At 45.4% G+C, this 19,538-nt stretch overlaps 1 protein-coding gene across 1 annotated transcript; it reads right to left on the bottom strand.

Annotated features, from left to right (window-relative positions):
• Positions 1 to 110: 110 nt before the first annotated feature.
• On the bottom strand, positions 111 to 19,113 carry LOC142558173 (uncharacterized). The gene is made up of 4 exons (XM_075670331.1): positions 18,514 to 19,113; positions 16,897 to 16,956; positions 3,731 to 3,905; positions 111 to 1,479 (listed from the first exon to the last, which is right to left on the bottom strand). The coding sequence occupies exons 1-4, from the start codon at positions 18,685 to 18,687 to the stop codon at positions 1,415 to 1,417; spliced, it is 474 nt and encodes a 157-aa protein (XP_075526446.1). The 5' UTR covers positions 18,688 to 19,113; the 3' UTR covers positions 111 to 1,414.
• Between the last annotated feature and the right edge of the window lie 425 nt (positions 19,114 to 19,538).

Raw genomic sequence — 19,538 nt, 5'->3', positions numbered from 1 at the left:
GCTTAAGGGTGTAGGTGCCTAATCATTTCGCACATTATACAATCGCCACCTGGCGCCGAGTGGTTGCAAGAAGCCAGAGACGCCTTAAGTTGCGCCAATGTATATGGACGATGTAAATGTTTATTTTTTCTGACTTCGTCCAGAAAGAGAGAGAGAGAGAGAGTAATTGTTTATTGCGATAGGAAATATATATGGACACCAATGGCGGATTTCTACCGTCGGGGTCGCCGTGAGGTTCCGTATGAATGAAAGCGTGGGACCCGGCGAACGCGGTTCCATATCGCGTGCGCGAGCGAGGATCGCGGCCCGGACGCTTGCCCCCTCCTGTCGCGCGTGAGGCAGAGGGGTCAGGCGAGGGAGGAGGGGAGTTCTCCAGTGGCTGCCACAGTTCCTCGACGTCCTCCTTCCTTGCCGTTCTGTACAAAATGGAGACAACCGCGGCATCCACTACGGCGTTTGCCACGCGGACGGCCCAGCTGCTTATGCAAACAAAGGTTTGCATAAGCAGCTGCGCTCGTATCGTATCGCATAAGACTGCGCTCGTATTGTGTACTTCCTTTTGCCTTTCTACCGTGTTGCGCTGCCCACCCTTAAGAATATGTTCAATCGCCAACTCGCCCAGCTTGCCGTGGTAATTGTTCTTCAGACTTATAACATGACGCGTATTTTTTTTCGCCTCATACCGAACACTTTGAGATAGTTACTGTCGGGCCTCGTTACGGAGATTTTCAATAAATAAAGAACAAGTTATGATCCCAATGGTAATGTTCTCTTCCCTCCCTTCTCCCAGTACCTCACTGCCACGTCACAAACTTCAATGTATTTCGTCGAGCGTCTGGCCCTTGCGGCGACATTAAACTTATGTTTAAAAGTTCCTTAGAATACGGCGTGTTCTACGTTTTACCAATAAAGAAGAAGTGAGCCCGAGCAAATGTGATCACAATTCATGACGTCACTACGAACTGTTTCGCGAACTTGCGTGGGGCGTCGCCACTCATATTCCGCGATTTGCGTTCTTTCTGGCTGAAGAAGACTCTTCTATCCGCGATAGCCACTTCTACGACGTTGTTGAAGCGCAACTTACTAAACAGCTCAACTTATCTTCGTATTTAATGTCTCTTTAAAGTCTATCTTACAGTGAACGAAGAAACACTGAAAAAAACATGTCCCTACCTAAGTACCGTTCGTAAGCAATTGTTGGTGAGTTCACAGGGACACCATCAAGCTGGCATACGAGAGGTATTCTTAATGTTCGCTGGACCTTTTGGTACAAAAATTCAAAAATAAGTGTAATTGAATACAGTAAATAAATCTGATTGAATAATCGGACGCTTCCAGCGGCTGCGTTCCGCTAGGGCATGGAAGGCTGTGGCCTCGGCCGGGTTCCTGACGTTACGGGGCGTTGACTTTGGCTTCATTGTACACATTTTCCGTCGGCCATTATGCAAAATGATCCCGAAGGCAGCGCCTGGCAATATCCTGGGAAAAAATAAAAAGGAGAAACAATCTACTAAGCATTCTGATAAGCTTCATGCACACGTATGGTTTGCGAAAGTCTGAAAATTGTGTTTCTCGAAAAGCTTTTCCAATGAAGAAAAATAAGAGATAACTAAACGGGAATGGAGGAATTATTTTATGAACACCAGCTGGAGCACAGGATTGCGTGTGATTAGAACCCGATGCCGGAATTTCACAAAAGAAAGAGTTACACAGTATCTTAAGATCTCTCTGAAGACGTGATCGCCGAAAGCCTAACCTTGATCCTCTTATCATTTACCTCTTTCTCTTCTCTCTTTTTAGTCATTACTGCTCACTACTAAGCATTTTTACTCATTTGTAATCAATGGTCGTCACAAGGCGTCGTTAGACATGTTGGTCATATCGTAGTCATTAGTAGTGATTACAAGTCATTTCAGTCATTATTAGTCATTACTGGTCATAATAAGTATTGTTAGTCATTTCTGATTAATTCTAGTCGTTACAAGTTGCCGTTAGACATATTGGTCATTTTGTAATCACTAGTAGTCATTACAAGTGATCAGTAGTCTTTATAGTCCCTACAACTCATTATCAGACATTTCTAGTCATTTCTCATCGATTGCGGTCATTACAAGCCATCATTAGACATACTTGTCATTTCGAAGTCACTAGTAGTCATCATAAGTCATTACCAGGCCTTATTTACCCCTGCCAATCTCAATTATAACGTTATCGTTCACTAACTCTCACTATGAATCATTCCTCATTCTTTAACCTGTCTTTAATATCTCTTCATATTGCGTGATGACGCTTCGACGGACACCCTGACGGTCAGGTCTGATGACACAAACTTCACCATGAGCCTAGAATGAATTGCCCCTTAAAAAAAGGGAAGAAAGATACAGAGAAACAACGTCATCAATTTTGAACTCTTCTCCGGGATCTCAAAGTCCTACCGAGATTTTTTATATCTTGAAATACGTTCCACTTGACTGGTATTTTGTAGTTGCGTACCTGTCAGTCGATATCTGCCTGTTCTTCTTCTTCTATTTCATCTTTACTAATAAATATGAAATATGGGAAGTTTAGCCACAGAATCAGAGCCGCCTATATATGTAGCCAGACAATTGCCTCTGCAAGATTAAGATTTCTGATGAGTAAAATCAGAGCCGCAACATCGCTTCGCCGGTGTAGGCAACCACCATTCCAACTAGAGGAATGGTGGTTCAACGTTGTGCGGTCTCTATGGTTTCATTTCATTAGCCTATAATGCATTGTTGTTTCCACGAGTCACTTTGGTTGTGCCGGGCCACATTTCTCGCATGCGCATAGTCCTTAGTTGTCGCGCATGTAATCGGCGTAAATTTAAGGCAGTACGAACGATTATAGCCAGTGATAGCGATAAGTTCCTTCGTACTCGCATTTCGGCGAACCCCGCTATGCCACGACTCCTGAGCTTTCTTGGCTTCAGGTGAAAAAGAGTATTTATGTGGCCGAGAGCATTCCTTTTGACGAGACTAAAGATGTACATATTGGCACAGGATGTTGCACCAACTAATCACTTTAACGTGAAGAACGTAGACATATATCCAAGTGACACAACATCACAAAGGTACGAAAGAAAACACGTATAAAACTGTATCTATACCTCTGCCCAATGCAGGAAACCCCACAATTGAAAACGGAACAGGTATTCAAGGGTCATAAACTCGACAAATATCTATGACACAAGATACCACACATGTCACGGATTCAAAAGGAAGGTGTGGAGGTTTTATATTAAATATAATGTTACCAAGGCAAACAACTTCCAGAATTCAGTAAATTTTCTGATTCAAGGAGTCTCTCGAAAGACATACCGAGTAATCACTGTATATATTGAGAAATTAAGAATTTAGGAACGTCTCACACCACACAGTGGATCGACGAAAACCCGAAGTTCCGGAAGCCAACTCGGCTCGTTTCTAGGGAGAGAAAAACACACAGCGCCACTACGATGCCCTCTTGTATCCTGCGCCGGCACTGCCACATGTACCGAGAGCAACGCGCTCCTCTGATCGCGCTTTATTACGTCACGATAGCCGCTGCACCAATCCGCGCTCGGCTGCCAAAACAATGCTGGCAGTAATGAGTAAATAAACAAGTAAATCGGTGACTCTACACCGCGGAGCAAGAGATTCGAGTGCCTCGCATGAAAATAAGGGGCGCAAATATATTTCGGCTTGCACATGCGTGCTGGGGCACGTGATACCTTTTAGGCAGGGGCAGTAGTAATCGTAAGGTCGATTGGCCCGAGAATCCGCCACGCACGCTTCCCCGATCTTGGACCGGGGCTTGCAGAAGCGCTTGTAGAGGTAAACCAGTTGGCAGCACAGATGCGATTTGCAGTCGCTGTTGTATTGGCAGGAACAGCCAACTTCCATCCTCTGCGCAGAACACGGAGTGGGGCACATCAGTGCGGTATGCACCAGAGTTCGGATTTACTTCGGATGGTTACAGCGTGTTCCGAGTCCGACCTTGGGTCATGCTCCTGTAAAAATTACTCTATGCTCCGTCTCACAAGTCGTTACCAGCTGCAGGCATGCACAGGCAGTGTCCTTGCGCAAGTGAATATAGTTCAGGGCATAACTTTCTCTTCAACGGCAGGATGGATTAGCGAGCGATGTTATGCTTGTTTGGGTAGCAAACTGGATAGCTATATTCCGGTTAAGTTCTCTGCCTTTCGAACCTCATTTATTTATTTCTCTCTCTCTCTCATTCTCTCTCTCTCTCTTTTGCATGGCACATGATACGTTACAGCGATATGGGACATGTTAGGATGTTTCCGTATGCCTTTTTGTATACCGCGAATTGCTGTGGCGGCGAGCAGACGACGCGGCGCGGATGAACACATCTCGGCGGGCATTCGGCCTTCGAATTGGCTAAGCAGTTTACCAGCACCCCCCCCCCCAGTCCTGCACACGCCTTGATAGATAGAATGAACTTTCCACTGTTTTCTTTTTCGCTTTACACTACAATCATTCTGCCACGGTGGAGTAGGCATCCTATGAATGAAGCACGAGTTCCTGGATTCGACTTCCCGACCGCAGCGACCTTAGTTAGGTGAAAGCGAAATGCAAAATCAAGGTTAAAAAACAACGATCATTTACGATGTATTCGGTGCACGGTAAAGGCACTCATGTGCTCAAAATTAATGCGAAATTTTATACTGTATGACCTGCTGCATAATCAGAGAGTGGTTTTGGCGCGTAAAACCTCAGAATTCAGCTTTCTATGTATGAACCTTAAGGAAACCTGGCCACATTCCGATATTTTCTGATAGCAAAAAAAAAAAAAAATAGGACACCGCCCGCACTGTTCGTACATTTTTATTTGACTGTTACTAAAAACAAAATCGCTATAAACTTCTTATGTCGTCGAATTCGCCCCTCTTTATTAGGAGCTTTAATTCGAGGTTAGCTCCTGTTTCCCTGTTGAAACACGCGTAAAACGAAGAAATTCTCTCGTGAGACTATCGCCAGACCGACCTGAATAAGATTTCCTGCATCTCAGGGGGAAAATTTAAATTTTGTATAGTGAAGGAAGCAGAATTTTTCTTTGGGAAATAGAAGTTCTTGCTAAAATTGTAAAAATCGGAACGTTCAATAGCAATTAAATCTCGAGGTTTCCAAACCCACAGCTCTGCAATAAGAACTGACATCGCCATCCTGTAAGCATCATCTGTTAGAGAATCTATGGTGAATGAACGTCGCTTGAATTTACAGCTTACATAAATTTCTTGCAACATTTATGAGGGATTTGCAATACTTCTATTCGCAACTCAGTGGTACATTTCACAGCGGTGTATAAACATCACTTTTCTCCGTCTTATATCTATGGTTAGCGCAGGGAATAGCATTGTGACATTATTATTTTCATTGCTGTCTTCATAAGCTTCATACTTCTCTGCATTTTGGAATCTTCAAGAACTTTGGGGAAAATATTTAGGGTTTCAATAAAAAAAATTTTGCTTTGCTACAGTCTCATCTTTAACTTGTTTTAAATCCAACAAACCTTGTCAAAATCGGTGCAGCGGTTGCTGAGGAAAGCATCTTCTCTTCGGTCCCGTGTATATCCCCAGACCAAAAGTTTGAAGCATTTGCAGGCCGTCTGCGCCTGTGGGTCAGTAACTCCGGCATGAATTCATCAGATCGGATTCACGGCATCGCTGTTATTCGTAAATTAAATATGGGACTTACGAGGTGCTTAAAAAGTACTGACATGATATTTTCGACCTAATTGCTTGAGCCAAATGAAAAAAAGAGAATACTTGCGTGCACAACAGCAACATGTAAACTTTTACGGCGATACTCGTTTCTACGAACCAGTTTCGGTTTCGGTGCCAAGGAAGTGTGTTCTTCATGACCGGCCATGACGTCATCAAACAGTGGCTTGCTCTGATCCTGCGATAACGGAGGCACGGCTAAGGCCTCAGTTATTGCATAGCCCTGTTGCTACGCTACGTCAAGAGCAAATTTCGCTGTGTGTCGTCATATGGCGTCACGAAAGTGCCGATGACGTCAGGTCCGCCATCTTGAGAAACTATAGTATCAAAGTAAAATATATTATAAGTGGTTGCGAACTTGCTTTCGCCCCTGCTACGGGTCAACCAGTGGCGTAGCTAGAAATTTCGTTCGGGTGGGGGGGGGGGGGGAGCTCACATTCCAGCTCGGCCTGCTCCTTATAGAACTTGTCGAGGGGTCACATACATCAACGATAACTGCATTGCCATTGCCAAAGTTGCTGCAAACGAATTCTTGAGAGCTACACGCTGTCCAAATATGTGAAATATGTATTTTTTCATAAAATAATATATTCGTATGTCCAAAAAATTGTGCCAGAAATAACTGATATGAATACTTCCACTTTTTTGTCTATTTAAGAGAAAATATCACAAGAAATTTGGAATATATTAGTTCGAAACCAGCAAAGGAGTGCATGCCACTCGTATAAAGAATGTGAAGCCATGAAATGAACAAGTTGAGGACAAATACTTTCATGAAATATTGTAACTCAAAAACCTTCTTTACATATTTTTACATATGCAACGGCCAAAAAAAAATCTCAAAGGCGCTGTCCTTGGTTACAATGTTTTGTGCAGGAGCAGCTGTGACAGGTCGCGTATTATGATTAATTGCACCAAAATTATCAACGCAACGGAGAGCATATATAAAAAGCAGGAGTTCTGCAAAAGATACATTAGAAATGTGAAGCTACATTGGAATATACAAATTCGAAGATACAGCTTGATAAAGGGCAAAACAGCCTCACTGAAACCAAAGTCCATTGCATGTATGCACAAAAGCTCGCAACGAGATATTTATATATGCGCATCAGTATCCAATAAATCTACGTATCTAAAGAAAACTCACTCTATATAATGCATCACACAAGGTAAATAAGCTTGTTGCGCAATCACAGATCACAGAATCCTGAGCTCCCCCCACCCCCTTCCTCCATTCTCCCCGATGCATCGCGCGCGATGAAAGGCGGGGCACTTCCTCCACACTTTTCTCCCTTGCGCACACCATCGTCGGCTCACCTACCTCCCCTCCCCCCTACTCTTACACTCGCACGTACAGCATGGGGACGCGCGGTGACAACATTATCGCCCTTGAAGTTGTATCAATAAGCGCGTGAAGATGCACCGACCAAGATAACTGAAAATTTAATGACGTTCCGGCTCCCCATACGGGATACCTGCCCACAATGAAACCGATAAGAGATACACAACGTATTTGAGTACGTCTCAGTACGTGAAGCAAGCAGCGAGTGTACACCGTCGGAAGTGTCCCGTCATGCCTATTGCTTGCTTGTGTGCCTTTGGTAGGACACGAAGTGCAGGAGCTTATCCGCTGTGACAAAGTAGCCGGTAATAGAGGGACCTATGCTGGTGGGGGGCAAATGGAATTCGTTAGCCAGAAGCTTCTGGAAGTTCCTTTGCAGTTTTCCTGCTGAATTACGCATCAGGCGACTATAGGTATTGGCATCACTAACCTGTGCCAGTACTTTTTTGGTGTAGTCACCACTATCAAGGAAAACAGCGGTGTTTCCTTTGTCACCCGGAAGAATTACGATTCCAGGATTGCTTCGAAGCCGGTCGATAGCCTCATGTTACTCTAGCCACAGCGCGGAGTTCGAAAAAGAGTTTTGAAGCCTTCGTTAATAGCACGCGTGCGAGCTTCGTCATGTCTAGTGCCGTCGACTTGGCTTAGAGCCATTTCAACAGCACAAGTCAGCTACTTCGTATCTCGTGTGGGCCCTGTGCTAAAGTTTAGACCAATGCTAGGAACAGAGTTCCGCTTTGTGAAGTTTATACGAAAAAAGATTGTGTACAGCCTCTCCTGGGACACTTCGGGACGGACCATTTCAGGATGGTCGCAGCCTTTCCAGCTTGGCATGACGCATGACATCATTATTTCGTGTTCTCCGCTTGACTTGCAACTTAGCGTGTAGCCGAATTGAAACAAATTCGGCAGGGCACAGGAACTCTAATCGGCGACGGGCATAGAAGGCATCATTTTCCAGCATACGGACCTTAGCATTGCACTTCGATATTCTTGCTTGTGTTAGTAGTCGCTCTGCCGTTGAAATCACGCAGTCTTCTCGCGTTAATTCAACATGTATATTTCCGGACAGACGGCTGCCATCAAACTTTCGAGTTCAGCGCTTGGAGTTTAGACGGAACATGACGGCCACGGCAGGATTCACCTGAAGTGTCCCTGTAATTGCTACCGCAATAATTTAATAAGAGTATCAGCGTCCCGTGGCCTATCACTTTCCCGAAAAGAAGAAGTAACAAACTGGAACTTTCACCATCCAACAATTCACTACGCTGCAACAACGTCTTTCTCTTGTGGGGCGGGGGCATCAAAGTGAAAAAAATACGCAAACGAAAGCATGTTGGCCACAATCGTACGCCTAATTTGGGCACCTAGTGTGGTTACCCAAGGAATATCGAAGAAAACGTGAGACACTTGGACCACAGAGAGCCATACGCATACTGCTCGGTATCCTACACCGGCGATATAAAAGACGTTCCGGAGAGGTTGCAATAACATCAATGTAAAGGTGATGTTCTCAAGCGGAGACGTTGTAATCCACTGAGTCCCCACAGTGATGGCGGCGAGCGACCATTGTTTATCTTTCTCGTCTGCTAGCCAGAACGTGTCCAAAACTCTGGCAGGCTAAAATCCGATCGCTTCCAGAAAAACGAACGCGCACCAAAGTGCGCCACGCGGTGGTCGAGGCAACCGGAGAAAAACGCATGCGTATTGGCTGGCTCTGAAAGCCCGCTAGTAGCGAGAACAAGAAAATTGAAGAGGCTGAATGTGCCCTCCAGAATGAAAGTCAAAGTAGAAAAAATAAATAAGAAATAATAAGAAATAAGAAATAATAAGGTTCTACTGCTTTGATATCGATGCTTTGGCGCAGGAGAAAAAGATGTTGATATTCTTTTCTGCTACATGACGGAGCAAATGAACCACCACAACACTTCGTCTCATAGGATCTCGCTGCGCGCTTTGCCCACTTGTATAAGAGTGTGTTGATTTGGCTTGTCTCATTGTATGTTTCAATGGACGACTTTAGAAAAGTCAATGCAGTTTGGGTATGAAATGTTAATAAGAATTTTTTGCCCATAAAGTTTCGCAATTGAAATCCATGCGCTCCGTAGTTTCCGCGGCCTCCGCGCGATACCACGACGAGCCCGCTCACCATCGAAACGCCCTTGAAACTTTGTGCTCGGATGGGGCTCTTTGCTTTATGTGACTACAAGTGCATGGGAGTTGCCGCGAAATCCAGCCCGAGTTCGCAATGTTCGCGCCGAAATGTCTTTTTGAGCAGAAAGAAGACCCCCCCCCCCCCCGCATTTTAGGCAAAATCCAGAATGATTTCCGTCGAAAGGGTTCTTTCGGTCGGCGATACATGACCGCACGGAAAAATTTCAGGGGGGGGGGGGGTAGGCTGAAGTCCAATAAGCCCCTGGCGCCCCTGGCTACGCCTTTGGCGTCAATCTATTAAGTTCGAGAAGCGTGCTATAAGAGTTTATATTTTGAAAATATGTAACGGTACTCATATAAGCGTTAGCTCATGGAGCGCAGCGTAAATAGACTGTAAAATCTTTTATGCCCTTATAGTGAATAAGGGTGTAAATTGGCCTACAACTTACACCCTTGCGCCCAAGAATGGCGTAAGTGAGTGAGTAAGAAACCCACTCACACCTTTGAGAAATGTGTAAGGGTGTAAATTATAGATTAACACCCTGATTCACTTTGAATGGTGTAAATTACTTTGCGCAAGGGTGTGAGTTATAGAAAAATTAAGAGCCTCATTAACTTTGGAGGATTTAAATTATTTCACAGTGTATCGCGTCCCGCCTTCTAAGAGAGCTCATTCAACACTTTGTTGACAGCTGCGGTGCGGAAATGTACACATTTTACTTGCTCCCTCCCCCCCTTTTTTTTTGCTTCTCTTTCGCACTCTTTCCTACCCTTCTCATTAGCCTGCATTGCCAATCAGAATTGAGGTATAGTGTACTATGGCGGGCTGTCACCATGTAGTCACCATGGCACTATGTAACCATACCGAGCTTGTAGAGGGCGTGGCATGGGCAGCCGAAAACCAGGAGAGGATAAAAGTAAAGGACTCGAACACCTCGCGTCGTGAACAGTATCGTTGCATGCTCCCCACCTTTGTAGGGTGCTGAACCTATAAAGCACAGTGTTACACTTGGGCAACATATAGAACAGCATAGCCCTGTGCATAAAATTTCGTAGCGCCCTAGACAGTTGCATAGTGCCTATCGGTTCCGCCAAAACGAGTTACTCAGGAGTAGCGTGAAGACAGGAGCAATTTTTTTTTTTCACAAGAGATGCGTTCCCGACTTTCGTCTTGAGGCAGGCAGATTAAAATTCCGTCTCTTTGTACTTTCTTCTATTCAGCAGACCCCTGACAGCGAGCAATACTACCCACGGTTCCGGAAACATATAGGGCTGGCGATGAACCTTTCAGTTGCCTCTTCGCTGTGTGCCACGATATTTTTATTAGTGGGGCAGGGATTTTTTTTTTCGCTTACCTCAGGTTTTTTTGCTCTCCTCTATAGATTTCCGTTACGCGCGTCGTTGAACGTCTCCACTATGATGGAACTTGTGTACGCCAATGCAGAACCTTCTGTCCAAGTAATATGAGCTAGTACGGGTGCGCCGTCGATCTCGGGTGTTGCGTGTCTCCAACACATTGCCACTACAATGGACCCACGGTATCGTCTGGTGCCCCGGGCACGAAGACCTGCGGGGTAACGAAGAGGCGGACTGCGCAGCTCGAGGTCTCACTAGCCGAGCGGCAGACCACACCGTTCTTCAGCCCCGGACAGACCGACGAGCGACCCACGAGTTATTAACGACAGGTCAACAAATACTACAGGACCAACGGCTCGGAAGAACGCAATACGCTCCCCCACACAATGCTCTCAATAAACTCCAGGCAAGGGACTGGCGCCGCCTGCAAACCAACGCATACCCACACTTGTCTCGTCTACACGCAATCTACCCAGACAGTTATACGTCCCGAACATGTCCCTGGTGTAGCAACCACACAGCGACACTCGCGCACATAACACATGAATGCACTGACCGTCCGGGCGACGCAATTTCGCCACGAGTCACAACACACACCCTCACTACGTGGTCTTGGGAGGTGAGACTCTCCGAACTGGACCTGGGAAGCCAACTGGCGACCCTCGACCAGGCCGGGCGAGCCGCGATCGCCAGTGGAGCCCTGTCAGAGGGAACCACCCAGGAATAAACCGCGCAACGGTTTCTGCAATAATAAAGTTTCTCCTCCTCCTCCTGCCAGCGAGACTAACGACTCGGAAGGTGTCAGAAATCGCTCGTGTAAGGCCGAGCCTCACACACGCGGGTAAACACACGGGCGCCTCGCACGCAGCACGCGGTATTTTCTTTTTTTTTTAAAAATGGCGATAATTGACGCGTATCTTCAAGCACCTGCTGCTAGAAAGAAAGCAGTGCAAGCTATAGCCGCCGGTGCTTGTCGCCAAGATTTATGGAAGCCACTCGGATGTTGAGCATCACCATGGTGCTCGCTGAACAGGACGTCCTGGGCGTTCCTCTGTGATGTTCACTTCAGAGGCAGCTTGACGTTAACTTGTTATTCATCAATGTTTATCTTTTATTCATTGAGAGGCTGCGTGACGCGCATGTAAGGGGTGCCGAAGTCGATGTTTACTTTTTTACATCTTTCACCTTGACGCGCGCCCAATTAAACAGTGGGAATATTTTTGGCAAGAACACAGTTGCCGAAAGTAGAATAGCAGATTAAAGGGGGTTGTTTCAAAGTGAGATACCGATGGGATGAGGTGTAAAATGCAATATTCGCACAACCACATTTGGCACACCTATATTGCCGCGGGTATGTGCCAGTGGGGACGAGGTTGAAGTAGCGCGGGTCTTTGGCTTAAGCGTGGAGACGAAGAAGACGTCGTTGGTTTTTCTCTTTGACTACAGATAACTCCTTTGTTATCATTATTATTTTTAGGCACCTAATTAAACCACCCGATTCTTGGCCAATCCCCCCCTGTGGGTATGTGCCACGGCCACTCAGGACAACAACAACAACAACAACAAAGTGAATTTGTTAGTGGCGCTGCTCCATACCCTGGTCGATCCCACGTTGTTACAAAATCATTTCAGGCAAAAAACAAAGAAAAAAAAGAAAACAAGCTTACGTACACGCAATAGACAGTGAGCCTTGAAGCATGACCCTAAAATTATGCCAGTTAGGCCATTGGAAAAAAGAAAAGCATCACCAATTGAAGCTATACAACTTTGATCGGCCGCAGATCTGGACAGTGCTACCTTCCGTTTCTGCACAGAGCTTCGGGTCCTCAGGCACATAGTAGGGGGTTTTAGAGAGGCACCATTAAATCATCTGAACCCTTAACACACCGACGAGGTTTGGGAGAGAGCCTTGGCCACCTCCGACCTCGAGGATCGGCCACGGCTGATTGCGAAGACCCAGGACGCGGCCCGAGCTCAAGGCATTCTGGAATGAGGACGCCTCTCCAAAGCTGCATTTACCTAACCAAAATGTTTATTCTCTATCCCTCTCCCTGGGATGGAAAGTTAAATTAATCAAGGATGCACACATTCAAGGATGAACACGCATTCCTACAGGCGACAGTAACATGCTCAGACTTGAAAGTCTCCACAAGGTTTCATTGAAAGACTGATTCCGAAAACGGAGTGACGGAGGTCGCTTTCCTTGAACGCAACGCTTAAGTGTTTCTTCCCCACCTGCCGACAGCATCATTCAGTCTCAGGCCTAAGTCACGACGACTGCTTAATGTTAATAAAGGTTCATGGGTGAAATCCTGCGTGTAGCAAGCACATTCGCAACGAAACATACCTTCTAGGGGCCCACCCTAACACTTAGAACACCTAAAGGGGGTGTCGGTGCTTCCGTGCTTTACTCTGCAACACTATAGGTTACATTTTTTCATGAATCGGCTTCAAGATACGCGTGCATGTAACCTCTCAGGGCCGATTCACAGAAGAAAGCCCATGCTGGTACTTTCTTTGACCTTAGGATATGTCCCTTGTGTTCATACTTGGGTGTCTATCAGATCGTGACTACCTGAGAATGTTCCCCCTTGGTGCTCACACTAAGTAGAATGGGAGAGGGGGTATTCCCTCTGTTCTTAGGGTGCACCCCTAGAGGGTACATTTCAGGGTTAATGTGCATGGTTGCGAACGAAGCGGAGAGTGAGCACACCGTACGGCGGGCACTGCCATAGAAGATAAAAAAATGCAGGTGGAAATGCCTAGGATGCCGCCGCGCTAAAAGTAGGCGAGTATAAACTTCTTTTTTTTTTCGAATACGAATCGAATAGGTATACTAAGTATCAAGTACCGAATCGAATGTCGATTAGTCAAACACAGACGCATATATTTATAAAATAAATATTCATTTCGATATATTTAGATACCACATTTGTGCTGACTAGTCTATATTGTAAACTAATTATGAGGAAAAATTATGATCAGTTTGAAACACAAGATTAGTAATTGTTGTTGAAAACAAAACTGCAGCAACAGCCTCTCGAAATTTTTGGAACCATGTTGCAAACCATCCTTCCAAAAAATAAATGGCTGCTGTATGACTCGCTTTAAAGAAAGACGCTAAATAAAGGCCTACCGGGAAAAGATTACAAGTTCTGAAACGGGAGAATAAAAAGCTACTTAAGATACAAGGTTCCGGTTGCAGTCTCTGACTTTGGCACCCTCGTCTGTGTAATATCTGTAGGCCATTCACCGTATTTAAGGAATAGTAAACTGAAACTGGAACTGAAGGACTAGTGTGACATAGACACTTGTAATAATTCCCGTTGCAAGGAAAACATCACTGGTTCTAGCGTAAACCACAAAACTGCTACATGACTAGACTGCCCTAAGCAGTAAACGACTGACTAAAAGCTAGAATCACAGGTTTTTGTGCATACGCTTCAGACGTGAAACCACGGAAAAAGCCTGCCATATATACCCACTTTCTTTCTGCATTGCTTCAAAAGCTTTTCTCATTGCCTCCCTTATAATTTGCCATACCTTCCTTTGTAGACGGAGAACAGCAAACACCCTAACAGTTGGCTTCTGCAAAATATTGGGTTAGTTGTGATATTTGAAATACCAAACAGTTCATTTTCTTATACAGATCTTAGAGACGAATATTTGGTTCGAATTCGAAATTTTGAATAATAGCCCAGCCCTACTCAGCACACAATGCGGGGTAATAATCTTTTAAGTTTTCCAGTCCTTGAGCTGCAATATTCAAAGAGGGGGACATTCTTTTCACCAGAAATCGAAACACATACCAAACTAACAATTAGAACTGACTAATTATCTTCTTAAGTACATTACAGGCTATACTGCAATTTACGAATTGCAGCCGGTGAGTTGCAAAGCGTATTCACATGGAATTAAGTTCCAGAATTACACCAGTGCTGTAATAAGCGGCATCCAACTCAACCTAAAAATTCACTGTTGCTCCATTTCCTTAAGCACAAAAGTAACTGGAACGCCCATCTATTTGGTCCCACTCTTTGCGAAATAATATCTAGAAATTGCTGTCACCCTGGAGATTCATATCAAGGGAACACGTCCTGCAACCTCATCGGCTACAATTATTAAATTTGAACATGTGCCGTAAATTATTTAGGAAGGTAATTGTCGAACTTGTGCCAATTAGATAAATTTGTGTTTCGATTTCTCGTGCCAGTAGTGCCCACCTATTCGAGTAATTCAGCTCTAGGAGAAGGATTATGCTATCTGCCACAGGCAGTTTTCGAAAATTCCGGAGAAACTTAACATGATCCCTCCGTATATCACACGCAGTCATGGGAAAAGTTCAGTGCGCAACGTCCGCAGTTATATTCAGTGTACGGATAGTCGCCGAAAGATGCTGTCAGCGCTGAACAGCCTTTCGATCCAAAGCAGTTTTGATTATGGCAGCAATAAAGTTGTGTGCGTCTTTATTAAATATGTTGGCCTGGTCCCTGCTGCAGTCAAACAAAAGCGGCAACAAAAGAGGGAAAATGCCATTTCAAACTCCCACTTAGTGTTCCATGGCAGTCGTAAAAAAGGGTAGCAAGAAAAAAACTGAAATAAAACGTGTCAAAAGAAAGTTGTTCGCTTTTCAAAGGACGCCTGATTATTCGCCTGTATCGCAGCTCGTTTCCAACGAACGCATCTGGCAAACCCATCTAGTTGTTGTGTTACCATAACGGATTGCATTAAAAAAACTCCCCCTGTGGGGGAGTTTGCCTTGTTCCGATACGGAGAGCACCAATAAAACTCCCCCGCGGGTGGAGATTTTTCACACATGTCCAGTGCGCTTGCGGCACCTGGCCTTGGGAAATTGTTAACCGCACATGTGGGATGTCGCTTTTATAAGTCCCACACGCCATCCTTAGTCACTATGATGTGAGAAGAGCCGTTTCATTCCCGCGTTTCTTGGCCGTGGCCTTTATGCAGCCGCGATAAATTACCACAGGTTAGCAAGTCCCGAAGCATTCAAGATGCACACGTTCGCGAATGCATTGCGTGTTATTTGAGAACGCCGGGAAACGTGCGCTGAATTCTTGTTGTTTGTTCAGAGCGAAGCGAGAAAAAAAACAAGGCGAAAATAAAATCGCGAGCCGTATGTCGAACGCTGCTAAATGTTGATTGCCTCAATGAGTGGGCTGCCTACAATAACATTTACCTATACTGAAATAGCACGCCACTTGCCACAAACAAACAAAACGTTAGAAACGGGAAACTCAGATGAAAGCCTGATACGCCACCCAAAACATAAGTAGCTAGCTCAACGTCAAACATGACGACCGCATCGCTGTGGTCGACGACTGCATGAAGTCGGTGACGATGAAATCCTGCTGCCGTGTGTGCTACGTCTCCTGCGGTGTTACGAAAAAAAAACTCATTGACCATAACTATAGAGAGTAGGTCATGCGTATTCGACTGTCCGACGCAGCACATTCTATCCCACGTCTGTTTTCAAGCCAAGGTGGTTTTCCACACACCTACTGCTTCTCCCTTAACGAACGCCCAGAGAAGAAACACGCTTGACTAACACCTACTACAAGCGTTTCTTCCAAGTAGGTAGATCCGCATAGCGAAACGCCGACTGGCGTACCAAGGCAACGTGGACTACCCTCGGTTTCCACCCCGTACTTATGTGCTTGTTCAGAGTGTGGCGCGCGTTTTCCTTTGAAGAGAGAGAGAGAGAGTGAGAGAGTGAATCAACTTTTATACTGAGCCCTTAGTAAAGGTAGGTGCGCACTGGCACCAGACGGGAACCTTTGAAGACCACCAACTTCAATGGAACAGAATTCGCAACACACCGCCTAACCACGTCTGGTAAGGACAGGACATTCCTTGACGTCACTGTTCACTTACTTGCGCAAGGCACAAGTGGAAGCTTTCCAACCATGCCACCAACACTTACATACTGCACTATCGTTTGGGCAGTTTAATACCTTGTAGTCAGTGTTGCAGTTGGTACAAGCGTACATCAACAACAGCATTTAAATCTTTAATTTGTGCTAATGAGCAATGCCAATGTTTGCAAACCGTACGTTTCTTATCTCTTCAAAAGAAAGAGCGGCTGTCATACATCTGGCATCTTTAACGCGCCCCTCTCTCAAGCTCAGGGTCATTGAGTAAAAACATCTGTTGCAACAAGACTGCTCAGCGATTTCTGCGGGGTGCAGTGTGCATGATTGCGTTTTGGTTTGCAAGAAGGCATTATTCACCAGTGTCGTTTCCCGATAATATGAGTGAAAACATACGAGTTACGGCCACTTACTCCCGGTTCGCATGTGGACGAACGTTGCTGTGCCTGCTCCATGCCAGCGTGTACGGGATTCTGCGAGAGTGTACGTGTGTCTGTAATTACCTTTCGTTCTTTGCACATCTTTCGCAGTATAGTTGTCGGTTAGTCGCATCTTTTGTACAGCGTTATGAAAAAGTACGAGTTTGCTGCACAAATTGTCATTACCTCGTATTAACACTTGGCCTGAAAATTTCGTTGAAAGTGAGGCTCAGTAGTCAAGCAATAATGATGCAAGAAGAGTTTGCTACATTATAATAAGCTTGCGCCGAGCATCAAACACACCATAACAAACACGACGTGCATTTAAAGCGCAGTCACTGTCTGTAGGTAAACCTCAAACCATAGTGTCATAACATGGTCGTACGAGGAACCGGGTTGTTACATAGACATGGTTCACACAAAAAAGAACGCGCAAGGACCGATGTCATGAAAATCTGCATCAACACAGTTGGTAAAGGAGAGCATCCAATGTTGCGAAGCATCCGGCGAGTTCGTGTAGGCAACGCATTGCCACGACGCCAAGGGATACGTGGCTTCGCCTATCCACATTTTTGCCTCCCGCTAACTAATCCGCACAATGTTAGGCAGGCAAGGGAATGAAGAAACGTGCACTGGGCGCTTCAAGGAGGTTGCGCCACGCCGCATTTGCACACAACTACCAAAGGACTCTGGCGGAACGTATGCGTAGCGCACCATTGTGATGACCTCCAGTTCAAATACTAACATTTATCTTTAGCCGCAATACAATGCAGACTATGTAGTACTCACAAGGTGGCATGGAACTACAGTAAACCGTTGTACTGTTTGTTGGCGCTACTACGCAGGCTATTTTTAGAATTCCTTCACGTTCTTCTAGTATTATTAGCAGCTTTGTTACCACCATTGTGCGCAGTATTTCAACACTGCCACCGTTGATACGAATACTACTATCGCTACTACCATTAGTACAGATTCTACGCTTAGTACTAGAACTACTGACGTTAAATCACTGTTACTCAAATTGCGACTTCTCCGTCTGCCAATACTGGTATTACGATGTCTGCTACTGCTAAATACTTATAAAAGCATTAATACTTATAATACAGCAATACTTATAACATAAATGACGGCAAGATCACTGCTAGTCCTACGACCAGTACTTTCACTACCCTTATTACCTTCACAACTACTATTAATACTGTTACTATGATCACTTTTCCAAACACCGGTACTACAATTTTACCTTTTCCTGCTACTACCTCTCCTGCCACTACAACAATTATCTTATGCACTAATTTTCCTACTTACTACTTCTAATAGTCGTATTTGTGGCACCAAAATTACTACTACTACTACTAATACTAATAAGCAGAACAAGAGTAACAACAACTACTACTATTAGCGCTACTACTACTACTACCGCAACCATGAATACAATATAAACTGTAAGTATCACAGCTACTAATATTGCTCTTAGATACCATGCTACTGTGCTAATACTACTACTAGTGCTAGCTACTATCACGAGCATACAACGGAGACACCACTACCACTGCGACAGCAATAAAGCTGCTACTATCGAAAGCGCAACGCATTACCCGCTGTGCCCACCTGAATCGGAACATGATGTCGGGGCGCTGGCGTAGAATTATGACGGAATAGAATGTCGTGCAGTGGGGCTCTTACATCGTCAGGCGTCACCTCGATCTGCCGCCCCGCCGCAATTTCGCCCGCCAACGCCGCGCAGGCACAGACCAGGATCACGGACAACGGACAAGATGCCATCGCTGAACGCCGCTACTCAACTGAGCGGAGGTTCCTCAGGACAAGACCGGTCGACTTGGCAATGAAGCGGGAGGAATTCAGACCGACGTTCGATGCTGTCAGACGTAGATGACAGCGAGCGGTCTTCGAAACGACCCGACAAAGAATGCGCTACACACCTAAACGCAGGGCGATCGCACTCCGGTAGTCCTACCTTTTCGGGTGCGAGTGTTCGAGAAGGACGTGAAAGAAACAAGCGAGTAGTGGAAGAGGCGATCAGTTGACTGCCAGTTGACTGATCAGTTGGCTGATCAGTTGACCAAAAAGAGACTGCGACAGGCTCGCGCTCTCACGAAAGCAGGTCCCTGCGAAGAATCTCTCTGTCCCCTCGAAGAAACAAGGGGACTTTTAAAGCTAGCGCGCCGGCATACAGAGCCACCGAGGGGCCACAACTGATCAACCCTTTCTGCGTCTCCCTCTCTATCAACCCGCTATTAAAGAATGGAGTGGAGGAGAATGGGAAGAGGAGCACACGCATTTGATATAAAGCAACTTCCGGAGCAGCAGTCGGAGGCTTTCTCTCATTTTGTCGGCAGCGTCACATTGAAGGCGAATAAAAACAAAACAAAAAGATAATAAAGAAGTGGGCGCCGCTATTTGGCGCGTAGGATGTTGATTGTTTCTCGTAAGCAACCTTGTAAGCAACCTTATTTCGCAAGAGAGCCTGCTTAGACGACGGGTACGCCCCGCAAAAATCGCACTGCACAGCTTGCATTGCGTCTGGCAAAGGGCTCTGACACAATTGCAAAGATGGTTGACAGAGCCCGTCTCATTGCTTATTTGGTCGTTGTCGTACACCACGCTATAAACAC

The sequence above is a fragment of the Dermacentor variabilis genome, chromosome 9, assembly GCF_050947875.1.
Source record: "Dermacentor variabilis isolate Ectoservices chromosome 9, ASM5094787v1, whole genome shotgun sequence".
NCBI classification, from domain to species: Eukaryota; Metazoa; Arthropoda; class Arachnida; order Ixodida; family Ixodidae; genus Dermacentor; species Dermacentor variabilis.
Note: the sequence above shows the minus strand (reverse complement) of the source record. Positions and strands in the feature narration are given on the sequence as shown.